At 35.5% G+C, this 13,966-nt stretch overlaps 1 protein-coding gene across 3 annotated transcripts in view; it reads left to right on the top strand.

Moving 5' to 3' along the window:
- TNFRSF19 (TNF receptor superfamily member 19) overlaps positions 1-13,966 on the top strand; it is a 65,683-nt gene that overhangs the window by 24,965 nt on the left and 26,752 nt on the right. For all 3 annotated transcript variants that reach the window (XM_075490892.1, XM_075490894.1, XM_075490893.1), the window contains 2 exons: positions 569-747; positions 4,081-4,166. In XM_075490892.1, the coding sequence (XP_075347007.1) occupies positions 569-747; positions 4,081-4,166 (265 nt within the window). The remainder of the gene's footprint in view (positions 1-568; positions 748-4,080; positions 4,167-13,966) is intronic.

The raw sequence follows: 13,966 nt of genomic DNA, 5'->3' as shown, positions 1-13,966 counted from the left end.
CGGATTGGGTTTCTGAAATTCTTAGCAGCTAAGCAACGTTTCATGCCTAGCTGATGGTCATTAACCAGCTCTGTTTTATTTGGTAACAGAAATTCTAAGCCTTTGAAGATCAGTGCACTCTCTTCGGCAATTAACTTTGTTCACCTTAGCTATGAACCTTAATATCAAAGTGCTTCTCTGCTGTTTTTGTAACTGAGTAAGTGCCTTTATATTTCACTTGTCCCAGTTTCTGCACTTTCACATGACTGACCTAATTAAAAAACAGACAGCTCAATAATTCTACCATAAGCTAGTAATAATGAAACTGTGGGAGTCCTTGAAGCCCTTTATCATTCAAATACACAGTGGTTTCATGAATAAAGTGGATGACTAAGTATTACTTATAGAAGTAAGGGAGATTATTAGCAGTGGAAGACACATTTGAACTTGCTGAAAGGATGGCTTTTGTCTCTAGAAAGACCTACTCTCAGTAATAATTACACTAGGTCTTCATTTTTATCCCAGCATTCTCTTCTTGTTCATGCTTTCAGTGACTGAATAGCTTGCTATTGCTTGTTAATCCCTACAGGAATGCGGCTTTGGATATGGGGAGGATGCACAGTGCATGACATGCAGGCCAAACAGATTCAAGGAAGACTGGGGCTTTCAGAAGTGCAAGCCTTGTCTGGATTGTGCATTAGTTAACCGGTTTCAGAAGGCCAACTGTACTGCCACCAGCAACGCACTATGTGGAGACTGTTTACCAGGGTAAGTCCATTTCTGAAGATGAGACTTGAACAAATTCAAAACTAATCCGTATTAACATTTGCTTGTTCATGTTTTCCAGATAAATGTTTGTATCCTTTATGTATGTATGAAGGTCCTAGTTTCTAATCTCAGCCTTGCCAATAATTTACTGTATGATCTGAGCACATAAGTTCAGAATTGCAGTCTTAATTATCTCATCCGTAAAAATTGTTTGATAATTACCTACCTGATCTATGGGAGTATTGTCTATGCAGCACCTGAGCAAAATACTTCGAAATATTGAGTGTTACTCGTGACTTACTTCATTGTTATAAAGAATTAAACATTTGGAAACATACCCAGTTACCTTCTTGAAGACTGATCACATTATTTGCTTGCCTTTTTCCCCTCCTTAAGTCGATGCCTAATAATTCTCATACACCTATATTTTTAGGTCAAAGGTAGTGGCTGTGGTTTATGCTCCTGAATTTCCTTCATCATGTTGGTAAATTCATAGAGCATGATCCTGGCTGAGAATCATAAATGGATCTGAAAGAATTGTTTTGGAACAAATTATAACAGTGTGGAGACTCACCGAAACTGCTGTTATAAATCAAGACTTGTGCTTAGTTTGTTGTCCAGTCATCCCAGATCTCTGTTGCTAATCTCTGTTTGTAGTATTAAGTGTTAAGATCTCCAAAAGGCTATTCTTTACATTGTGGCCAAGTTCTGCTATTGTAAATACCTGCAATGAATTTGTTAAAAGGCATTTCTGATGCTTTTTTGAATTATGGATTGGTAGTTTAATTGATAGGAGTAGGTTATGAGAACTGATCTGCAGTTGTAACAGCCTTTGTATTTTCAGGGTATATATTTCAGAGATGCTTCAAAGTTCATACATTTGTTTCCTATATATTTCTCAGCCATTTTATTTCATTTTATATACTTTTTGTAATAATGCTGGCTATTAAATACCTGAACACTGTTGAAGCTCCTACAGTTATTCCTCTCAAGCCAGAAGTGAGGTCTTTTCATTTAAAAACACTTAGTAAAGCTTTGGTAACTAATATTAGTTTAAGTCACGGTATAAGAAGGTGCAGCCCCAGGCATTAGATGTTACTCACAACCACTTTTGATACTACCTGCAGCCATATGGTGGATTGATTTATGCTCTTATCACATATTAATATATATGTATTGTAGGGCTTATTTGGCTGTCAGCAGGGAGAAAATATTCTTCTTGTGGTGTTAAACAACATAAGCTAAATTTTGGAAGATGAGAAAGGAACAAAAAAGAAGCCAGAATAAAGCATGAATTAAGGGTAAATCTAAACTGGGGGACCTGGGAATGCTTCTTAGTATTCTGGTCTACAATGTATTCTAGATACGTGTTGAGTATGTGTTAAAATGAGAGCTGTTGCCACAACCTGCTTTTACTGGCAGAAAAGTTGGAAATATGAGGAGGGAGGGAGTCATGGGTAGGGGAGTCACAGATCATCTGGTCTGGACTGTTTGGGGAACAGAACTGTAGAACATGGCACCACTCATACCTGTCCATCAGTTTAGATGCTGCCTAAGTGAGTGGAGGATATAGCTAGCCAAACCAAATGGTTTAGCTAATATTTTACCTCTCAGCAATCATATTTATTTCTGTTTTGCATGGGTTTCCAACATGCCATTCCCTATTGTTCAGCTTCAGAACACTACAGTGAGCATGTCAGCTAAAAACAAATATTAACACATTTCATTCAGAGTAAATGATCACAGTGGCCCCTTCAGTCTTAGAGCCTATGAATCTGTTTCTGTTCGCATTGTTAAAGCATGAGTTTCTTGAGCAGTTGGAAAGCTGTTTGCTTTAGCTGATACAGTCTTCATACTTTAATGGCATTTGCAGTGTTAGTAATTTAACATCAGTAGAGTTAGTACCTTTTATTTAATGTGCCACTACCACTACAGAAAACACTTAATTCACGTGCTCATCTTGAACAGACCACAGGTATTGATTCTAGCTTAGTACTAATGACTGGTTGAAGGACAGACAGACCTACTTGATTAGGGAGCTGTTGTAGATAAGTTCTTTAGAGGATGTCAAACTCTCGTACAAATTTGAAATATAACACTCTAAAGTTCTGGTTTTTCATTTGGTACTATTCTTGTTCTCTGGTTTAGGAATGTAGACTTCTGCCTGTCACTGCAGTCAGTAAGCTCTTCAAACATAAACTCAATAGTAAAGTTCTTGCAGGGTCTTTAGAAGAAGAGGTCTCCTTGGGTATGACAGCCTTTTTTTTTTATGTTTTTGCTTTTATTTCTTTAGGAATGGGTAGCTGGCTAGTTAGTTTGCTTTAGAGTTTTATTTTATTGTTCACCTGTTACTGCTTGTGGCTGCCCGTTGCTATTACTTATCTAAACCACCTGAGTGATACTTCTGTTTGCAATATCCATTTTTTCGTACCTTGAAATGCTTGCTATCTAGAATTTTTAAAGTGTACATTTAAGTGAGAATATGAAAACAAAGTGGAGAATTGGATAATGTCGATCAGGACTCATGTGGCAACTTCATTAATTTGTATTCACAATCCATGCACATTGTGACTTTGGTTGGTAGTGGAGATCTTCCTGGAACAGAAGAGTCAGAGAGGGATTGTTGGTTTGCTAAAATATAGTTCTGAAAAGCCATTTTTACTGTTTTGCTGTTCTACAAAACAATCAGAATAATCTTATTTTCTGAAGATTTTGTCACACAGCATGTTAAAACTTTTTTGGGGGGGGATGCCCTTCTGTACAAGTACATAAATGAACCAATTTGAGTGATTGTTTTCCTTCTCTGAGCTAGAGTATGTCTTGGGGATTTTAACTAGAAAGCATTGACATCTGGTCCATTATATACTGTTAGTGGTGATAATTACCTTGTAATATCTTGTTTCTTTTAGGAGAGTTATGTAGATTAATCAGTTCACTTTTATTTTTTAAATGTATAAATAAGCTTTCATAATGTAAGTTGTACTTGTCTTGTATGTTGTGATCTATGTGGAAAACAGGATATTGATTTCTGTCTGAAATCTCCAGTATTGTTTATTTCTTATGTGAATATAAGATTATAGTGACTATGCATTTGGTCTAACAGATTTAGAATTTTTTCTCAATTTACTTTAGATCTACTGCTGTACTATTAATTAATATCTAATGTACTTTTCTTTACTTTTATTTTCTTCTATTTCCTGATAGTTTGCATTGGGACACAGATTGACAAAAGTTTGCAGTTATAGAGGATTTTGTTAAAACACCTGATTAATTTTGTGAGGAAAAAATAACTGGATTTGATTAACTGTTTTTTTTCATTCCTTTATCTTCTAGATTTTATAGGAAGACTAAGCTTGGAGGCTTTCAAGACATGGAGTGTGTTCCTTGTGGTGATCCTCCTCCCCCTTATGAGCCTCACTGTAAGTGCTATTTTCCTCCTGTTGGAGTGGGATTAACTTTTTTGCTTTAGAATGTTTTCCGTTTTAACTTGAAAGCTTGGTGAAAAATGATAGTCAGTTATGAAGAATTCTTTTAAAGGCTCATTTTCTTGTTAGTAAATGATTTTGTTAATACACTTCAGCAGGTCTAGCACTATCACTGCAAAGTTCCCTCAAATGACTTGGAGTCACTTGGAGGATAAACATTTCTGTCATACCACGTGATTAGGGAGTCTTGAGTCCACTTCTGATGTTGTCATTAATTTTAATTTCTGTTTTGTGTTAATGCCAAAAGAAAAGCAGCTTTCCTAGCCCCTCTGCCTCCTATCAGGTAGGCCTCAGTGAGTATGAATTCTTTCCTGACACCCAAAAGGAGTAATTTGTTGATACCTTTAAAAATAACTTTTGTACTAAGGTTACAGTGAAAGAGAACAATGGAGATAAAGATATTTATAGTACTATATACATTAAGAAGGACATGAGTAATCAATTTCTCTGGTTTTGGCCAATGAGAGGATTAGAATCTCCTTAAAAGGAGAGAACCTCTTTATTCTGCAACAGAAGCCTTTTTACTACTTCTTCCAAGGCTACAGATTATCTACATCCCATCAAGTTTTTAATTCAACAAAAGGAGTGAATTATTATTCTTGCATTTATTGCTGTCTACTTTATAATATGAAAAATAAAATTGATTCAGCATAATCTTGTGGAAAACCTTGGGTTTACTTGTTTGTTTCTGTAAATGTGAAGTTATGATTTGGGAGTTCTTTTCCCCTGTTCCAAACAGTTACAATTGTTTATAGAAAGAATGAATTGTCAAGTTTCTGAAATGCTTCATGCTACTTTAATAAGGACACACAGTTTCTTATAAACATTCTTTCTTTTTTAGTTGTGCTAAATTAAAATATAACCAAGTATATGCTATCATGCATTAAAATCATACTTTTAAATAGTTTTATATTGTGTTAAATTTAACGAAATAAGGATTCTTCAGCATTTCATATATTGCTTAGATAGACATTTTTCAAATGAGTCAAACTTCCTTGTTTTGCTTCCGTTCTAGTTTTAGTGCCCCTTGGGGAATAAACTTACAAAACCAGATTCTCAGACAGTATCTTTAATAGTAAAAGTTTTTATAAATGTGGCTTCCTGGGCATTTCTGTTATGGTTTGAGAGAATTACATTACATACCTCTGAATCAGGATAATTTAATTTTTATTAAAGATTGCACCATTGAAAACTAGTAAATCAGATTTTTATAAAAAGAATAAGTCAAATAAGTTACAATGTTTGCAGCAGTAACTCCTGCCCATGTATAATGTAAGCCTAGAAAGTAAACTCAAAAATTTTCAACTATTTTTGTAGTATAGACGACATAATATCTTCAAAGTGTTTAGAGAAAGTATGTTCTTCACAGCAAACACTATGGGGTTTGATGCCAAGAATGAAATGCTGATCTTGACTTACTGGAGCGAATCACTTCAAATTCAATGAGTTGCAGAAGGTATTTCTAGGCAGAGTTTGAACCCAAACAGGTGATTTCATAGGTACATTTATTTTAATCCCCCAATTGATCAAGTTCAGTATTATCCCCTTCATTTGTTTTTACTCTCTTTTCATCTACAAAAAAAGAAAGTTAGTGAAATCTGAAGTGCAACAGTATTATTCTGATCTAGGATCTCCAAATCTCCAACTGATAAATTCATTTTATGCAATCTTTTCTTGTTTGTTCCCTTCTTCTAAGAAAGCATGCTATCAAACATGAATTCTGCTCTCTGGCACAATCGAAGACAGGGAAGAAGAAGAAATTACCTCCCTTATCTTTCCACTTTGACTGTAGTTAGTGACTCATATGCGTATTTCCATCTTTTCCAAAATCACAAATTTTGGTGTTTTTTTTTTTTTTTTTAAAGATGGTGAAAGAATGGTTACCAAATCTTCTGAAATAACTCAGAATTGATTAGTTTACAGTGATTTGGCTTTTGTAATTGAGCCTAAGCTTGGATCCTAAATTGAACAGTTAGAAAGCTACTACTAATTTTAAGTGGGCAACAGACAACCTCATGGAGAAAAGCATTTTCTCTGGCACAAGCTGCAATAGTAAATCCAGATTAGAGACTCTTTTGTTGCCTAATCTCATGGCTGTGACACAGCCTTTGGCTATATAACAGAAGTCTTAACAATTGCTTGTTTTTCATATTGCTGGTGGCAAGTTGTGAGAATTGGCAAGTATTGCCAGCTTTTACAGAAGCAATACTAAAAAGTTTGAAATCATTAACATGTTCTTTATTTGCATACTAACCAACCATTAAAAACTTAAAAAACTGAAATCCTGCCATGAAGTACAATTACTGTATGTCACTCTGGTTTTCCGAAGGCTTTTGTTCGGAATTTGTATATTGATTCTTCAGGTCTCTAACATAAGCTGTCTCAGCTTAGAAGAGTGTACATGCCTGCCTCAGAGCAGCCTAGGAAGTTATTCCTATAATAAATGAACAGTAATTCTACAGTAAACAAACTGAAATCTGTTTTGAGTTTTACTTAACATCAAATAGGTGGAAATATCTCAGTTTTAAGACTAAGACAAAAACATGATTCTACAAAGAAGTACAAATAACGGTGTGTGAAAGCGAGCTTTTTCCACCTAATGCTGAAAATATTTGCTGTTTATTTCAATAATGCATGTGTTTTGATAGTTAAGAGGTGTAAGACTGCATTACTTGAAGTTAAATGGAGACAGACCATTAGGTGTGTGGGGCAAGTTCTCAATGATCAGAGGACTAAGTTCTAATTCTCTGCCTTTCTTATCCTTCTTTCTTTCCACTGTGAAACAGAAAGTCAAATATTAGTGCAGCGAACTCTTATATTACAGATGAAAAGGAAAAGTTTAAATGTCCTGTTTCAATGAATTAATTGTCCTGTGAGGTGTGTGGCAATCTTTTGTTTGCTTAAGAACACTACCATAAGGGCACAAAGGCTCACAGCCCCCTACCTGGACTAAAGGCTCGTGTTAAAGCTGAGACATGGATGAAGTTCTTTCAGCACTAGTAGCAGTTGATTATTACCCGGTTAGCTATAAATCTAAGTACTTGCTTTTATCTTCTTTCTTTCTGTAGACATTTTAAAACAGATCTGGTTTAAATATTTACTCATGAAAAAATGAGTTTGTGAATTGCTAGAGGCGAAGTTGAAAGGATTCTATAATGAACAAGTAAAGAGAGTATTAGAGGCCAGGAGAATTGCTATCACCTTTGTGTAAACTTTAAAGGGGACACAATGACTTATGTGTGTTTTTAGGATGTCAGAAAATTAAATACACAATGATATAGTTATATTTTAATTTGCTGAGTTCAAGTAAATAAACTGTAAATACCAATCCTATATATAGGGTCAGCATCTAAACATTAGATTAGAAATGAAAGCATGTTTTTAAAATTACTATTTATGTTCACTTTGTAAACTGAAGACATTTTTCTCACCTGAAGACGTTGTTTTCTCAACTGAATGACAGAAAAGGAGTCCTTTGAACTGGGAACTAGCATGAAAACCCAGTCAATCAAAGATGTGATTTCTGAAATGGAAGGTAGCATAGACTGTCCCAAACTGGTATCTGTTCAGCAGTGAAAGTGATGTAGATACGGTTCAATGATTCTCTTTTCTCGGCACCAATTTAGGCTCGCAGAGTTCACTCTCCTGTCTGCTCAGGCCAGTGTTGTGCTGCCCCAATGGTTATGCTTAAACTGTTAATGAAACTCTTCAGTAAGCTAGATTGTGAATCTATCCATGATATAAAAAGAACTAAAATAACTCCCTTCTTAAGGTTATTTTTAAATCTAATGAGTTAGTTTGTTAACCCCGAAACACTTGTGGTAGCACAAGTGAAGGAGGGCTGTGGGAAAAGCTGGGGTAAGGAGCAGAAGATTTTGCAGAGATACCATTGCTTTCTTTGAGCAAGCATTATGTTTTCAGCTAGCCTATCTTAGCAACTAAACAAAAAACATTAGAAACCATACTCCTTATCTTCTTTTGGTCATAAGAAGATGGCAGATTAAAATTAAAGCAATAGTATTATTTTATCAGCTTGGCTATGTCAGCTATTCCTACAAGGGGTTCCTGTTGTATTGTTCAATTCAAAGTGCAGAACAGCATCACCAGAATCCTTTAGCCTCTGAACAGGCTTTCTACTAAGCAGAAGAACCTGTGACATTGAACTTTTTCAAGATGTATTAAAAAAATAGTTCCTAGCACTTCCACATTACTGTTCCTTTCTGCAGCAATCTACAGTCAGTGGTGTTCCCCTGTTATGTGCAAATTCAGTCTAGAATTTGGCTGTACAAACAGTTAAATTGGAATAAATTGTGAGAGTCAAGGAAGAGAGGAAATGAACACCTAGGCGCCAAGAGCATTTTACAGCCAAAGCACCACCAAAGGAACAGCCTTGTCTTTTTTTTGTAATTATCTGCAATATTATATTTTTAAAAAATAATTTTTTACACAGTAAAAAATTGCTCAGTATGTCCAGCCAAACTCATTCTTCCTTCTACAGGACTCCTGCTTGTCTTCATGACAAAAAGCAAGGAGCATGGGAAGCTGGAGGGGGGACAGGACGGGGGCAGGATACCATTCTGTGTGAAGCTTGGGAAACTAGCCTCTACATGTTCCAGGAAATAAATGCATTCTTTGCTTCAATGAAGCAGAAATGTTTTGTTGAGTAAGTCACAGCAGTGGAAATATCTACAGTTTGATTGTAACATCATGTGCATTTGAAATAAACCTGTACTCAGGTCTAAAATGGCTACTTTTTTTGCCATGAGCTGTGTTTTGATATATTGATTTAGTGATAGTGGTTGCAAATATAAAGAGTATCTCAAACTAGAAAATAAACAGTTTTTACTAAGATGATGAATAAAAGTAAAGAATACAGCTTGTTGAGACAAAATACATACAGCAGATCATAGTGAAAACATCAGATTTTCATGTGAGGTGTCTATATCTTACCTGCTTGAAATTTTGTTTCTTTAAGGAACTTCTACAACACTTTGACTACCTCCACTAAGATTGATCACAAAGCTCCCTTTACAGTTTTCTTCTGTAGATTTCTTTTTATTAGTTTGCTTCTGTATGTTTACAGAATTGTTTGTCTGAGAATTAAATGTAAGTGTCCTAAACTGCAGCTGAGTCTTACTCTTTAAATCTACAAGGTATGTTGTTTCACTAATGAAAGGTGCTATTTAAGGGTTAAAATCTGGTGGTATTTCCTTCTTCCTGGTGTTAAAATGAGCTAGTATAGGAAAAGTAAGATTTGGTATAAATCTGCTTATTTACATTTACAAGATTAGGATCTGTGATTTTGTAAACTTTCATGTGAGTGTAATGGGTATTTGGGGTATGCAAGGACTATACTTCAGAACAAAGAAAATAAAAAGCTGGAAATTACAGTCTGCAAGGGAATATTGTAGGGTGACAAAATTCATGATTAAAGTAGAGGGGGGGCTGGAAGCTTGCTAGCTACATATGTATTCTGTACAATACTTTCACTAGTGGCAGAAAAGAAAAATTCCCACTGTCTCAGCTCTGCTGGAGTGTTTTACATTATTTCATTAAACATAAATATAGCATTTTAATTTGAGAGTAATTGTTGGATGACCTTCAATTCCACATTAGTTCCCCTGTTTACATAGTGGAATTTTAATTTACTCGTATCACTTTCTTCTTTCTGTTTACAGAATTTGTGATTTGAAAGCTGTTAGACTGCAGATAATGTTTTTCCAGCTATTAAGTTTTTCTGTAGTTTTTATTTGGTTGCTTTATACAGTAAACTTTGTATTACTAAGGCAAAGCAGCCTTTGAAGGTAGGCTGCTTATGTGCATATGAGGCAACTGGCAGCTGAAAGTATATAACAAGTGAAACCATTCTTAATTATTTGGTTCTATTCCAACATATATGTCCATCTTATTTCAGTATTTTTTTCTGATTTGGGGTTACCTCACAGCATCTCTCCTAATCCTCCTGGCCATGTTGGACACTGTGATAGAAAGCAGCTGGAATATTGTATAAACCTTTCACAAAAGTCATAAGGAGTGACAGCTAATTTAAGTACAGCTAATAACATCACCAGCTTACAAATATCAGTACTGTTTTATTGCAGAGACATTAGCTTTCCGTTATCTCATAACTTAAATGTACACTTTTTGTAAAAATGTAATAAGTCAGTTTGATATTTTCCATATGTGACCTGATGGTAGAGTAACTTATCTTCAGGAAGTCTGAAACAAATTTGTCTAGGTGTTTCAGAGAGATGAGAATTGCTATTCATGTCCTATAAAGTTTTATTACAATTTTATTTCTTTCACTCATCATAGATCAAAGAGAGTTAACCTAGAAAACCTAAATGTTTTCAGTTCCTTGCCATTGATAATTGTGATTCTTCTGACCCATTGGGGAAAGATTCATGTATGACTTAGAGTCAAACAGCTCCTTTTCTTCCTGTTTTGAATTTGCTTTACATGCTGGGCTCCCCTCCTAAAACAAAAAGTTGCAAATAAAGAGGGGACAATTTTTTCCTTCTTTTAATAACAGATGTTACCACTAAAATTAGTTACAAGAATTCTGAAATGTTACTTAATGGAGAGGAAACTTAGATTCATTGCATAGTTTAATCATGTTCCAAAACTTTCTCCTTGCCTAGAACAGCCTTTTTTTTACATACGCGTTCCCAACTTACTTTCACTAACTCCTGTTGTCTGTAGCTCTTATTTCTGTGCCTGTATCTATAGAAGCACTTCATTATGTAGCTTGTTATCACTAAATATGTCGATATGTATTACAGTTAGTAGAACTGGTCAGAAGTGTTTCCCTCACTTCTGTCCACCAACCCCTCTACTCCTCCTCTCCAAAAAGGAAAAAAAGGTGCGGAGTGCACCAAAACACAATGGGGGGAAAAAAAACAAACAATAAAAAAACCAAAACAAAACCCAAAACTACTTTTCCATAGAAGAAAATTTAGCTTAAAAATGTTGAAATGACATTGCAAGGAGGTGCTACTCCCAAACCCAACAGAATTTCTGTGTAGCCAGCGAGACACTTTATCAAGGAATCAAAATTTGGAAGCCAAAGCTCTCGGGGCTTCCAGTCAGTCTAAACTGTTAGACTTTTGTCCACCTTCTTGCACGATCCTTAAATGTTTTGTTCCATGCAGTTTACTTTTTACAGAGGAAAATTTGTTTTATCAGAAAGATTTCCAGCTTAGTGCTGCAAAACTGTATGTGTGAGGGTTGTTCTAATGAATTGATTCACTTACTAGTAACTTCTGTAGAACAGAAGTACTCAGTATAGCATGTCTGCTCTGTTATGAAAGATTTATCATTTGAGTCTGTAGTAAAAGGATAGTAACCTGAACAACTTCAGCAATTCTAATGAGTGTTTGAAATTTCCTGATCTTCATTGAAGCTCTTATAACGACAGTAAGCACTTATAACTTATTAACGACAGGTCACTTATTTTGTGCTTGCTACCTGAAATCTAACTTAGATTTCTTTGCACAGTGAAATTTTATTTCACTAAGTGACTCTCAAGTAACCCAGGTCAAGCTACAAACTAAAAACTAAGCTAGTAGTGAATGCTTTAGAAATATGCTTAGTATAGGCAGCATTAGCCTTGTCAAGTATTTAGAAGTACTTAAGGCTTAAATATCCAAATAGGCCCAGGATCCTGACTCCAAAACTGCATCACCAACTGTCCTGCTTGATAGCTACCTAACTGTGCAAACACTTAAAAGCCCAAGGGACCTGCAACCATTCATAGACTATGGTCTCCAGGAGTGTTCCACTGGTTCCACTGGGTCAAGGTGGCTTGGACACATTGCAGCTTTAGATTAGGCCAAAAGGACTGTGGTTCACCTCCTTTCCCCTGACTGCCATGGAAGGAAATACATATGCATGGATTGGGCAGGATGCTCTCAATAGGTGCCTAATTGGAGAATAGAGACCCCATTCTTTATCACAGTTGATCCAGGAGGTAATGGAATTGGAATTTAAGGAGGCATCTACAAAGTTCTCTGTACTCTTTAGTGGTTATCCAAAAACTTTTGCACCACTGAGCAGCTATGTGCCCAGCTGGAACTGAAACCATCATGATCTACAGGCTAATCAGTCTGTCACCCATCTCTGGACAATCTGTTCTATGGTGTCTTCTCATGCCCAACTCAGCAGAGCAGGTTGGGATATTGGCTGGGAGTCCTTTTCTTGGTAACTTCTTTGAGTCCAGAACTCTTTCCTTATCATGTTGACTAACTGTGTGTTGGCTTCTTGTCCTTGCTTTTTCATTCTTACATCACAAGTAGGTTCCCATCACAGGTAGGTTCCCAGCATTGTGTATGCAGCCTAGATGGTACAATGCTTAGCACTGCAGGGCCTGTGCCTATTTGTGATCCTAATTTCATGCCTTATCAAATTAATAAGTCTGAATACAGCTCAATTGTTCTAAGATATCTTCTTAAGATAATGACATTGTTCATAGTTCTCCCATTCTGACTGCGACCACAAGTGATGGTTAAATAATAAATTCCAATTTAATACTCACAGCTTTTCAAAAAGAAGGAAAAAGCATATCTGCTATCTTTGCTGTTTGGATATGCTGATGAAAGCATACCAATAAAACTATTCTTTTATTGAATAGAAATTTGTTCAAAGAATTAAGAATTTGAGTTGTATTTTTGAAATAAAGCTTAAGCTTTAAATTAGTCAATTTCCATTTAAATTATTATCTGACTAATCAACCAAACTTTCCTCCCTGCTTCCTGCTTTATGTGTTTGTGTGAAGTACAGGTGACTGGGTCAGACCTTCTATTTCAATTATTCTGCTCTTTAATCCCAAATAATGGGCAGTCCTCTGTTTTGCTTCTCGCTACCTTTGTATTACTAGATGTGTTGAGACTGACCAGCAAATCCTAGAGGAGGTCTGCTGATGACATCCAATGGAAATTTAAAAAGCTGAATACAGCTCTGTAAAGGCTCTGCAAAGTTTAGCAAAAATCAATGTGTATCAAAAAAAGGAAGAAAAACATAGACAAAAAGTTTACCTCAGATCTTTTTTTTTTTTTTTTCTTTTTCTCCCCCCACCCCCAAAAGTATGATCAACAGGAAGGAATGTATGCCACAGTTTTCCAGAAACTGGTTTATTAGTAATGGGATGAAACTTGGTAATTGTAAATTCAAGTGGAGCATCAGGAATACATTCTAAAATATGATTTATTGAACCGAAAAAGTTTAACGCACTGCTTCATGCACTGTAATGAGTAATCCTCTACATCAAGGAATGAATCTGCACAAAAGAATCATTAAAAGACATTTCTGATGTATTAACTGGTGTGGGTTTTGTACCTTTTCATTCAGAAAAGTACTGTCTTTTTTTCTTTCCTTGACTGTAATTGTATTTGTACTTCTGTAATGAAAATATTTTCTGAGCAGCTGTAAAAACACAAAATGTCCTTGAGATATAAATAAATATTTCTGTGGCATATGCAAGATCAAGGTATGGTTCACTAACATAGACTTTGCAGTAACAGTGCAAAGCCAAATAAAATTTGGATTTAATGCATATTTCTTGGTAGTATTTCTTTCTGGAGGCTCTAGAGAAGGATGTGCCTTGAATCCCCCTTTTCTGTGTGTCATTTTTCAAGGAAATTGTTGAACCTTTCCTTTTATTACGTATGGTAATTATAGAATGTGATTTTTCTCTTGGCAAAATGTGGTCTGTTAGATTGATTTTACACATGTTGCCA

The sequence above is a fragment of the Mycteria americana genome, chromosome 1 (genome assembly GCF_035582795.1).
Source record: "Mycteria americana isolate JAX WOST 10 ecotype Jacksonville Zoo and Gardens chromosome 1, USCA_MyAme_1.0, whole genome shotgun sequence".
Lineage (NCBI taxonomy): Eukaryota > Metazoa > Chordata > Aves > Ciconiiformes > Ciconiidae > Mycteria > Mycteria americana.
This window is presented reverse-complemented; position numbering and strand designations above follow the sequence as displayed.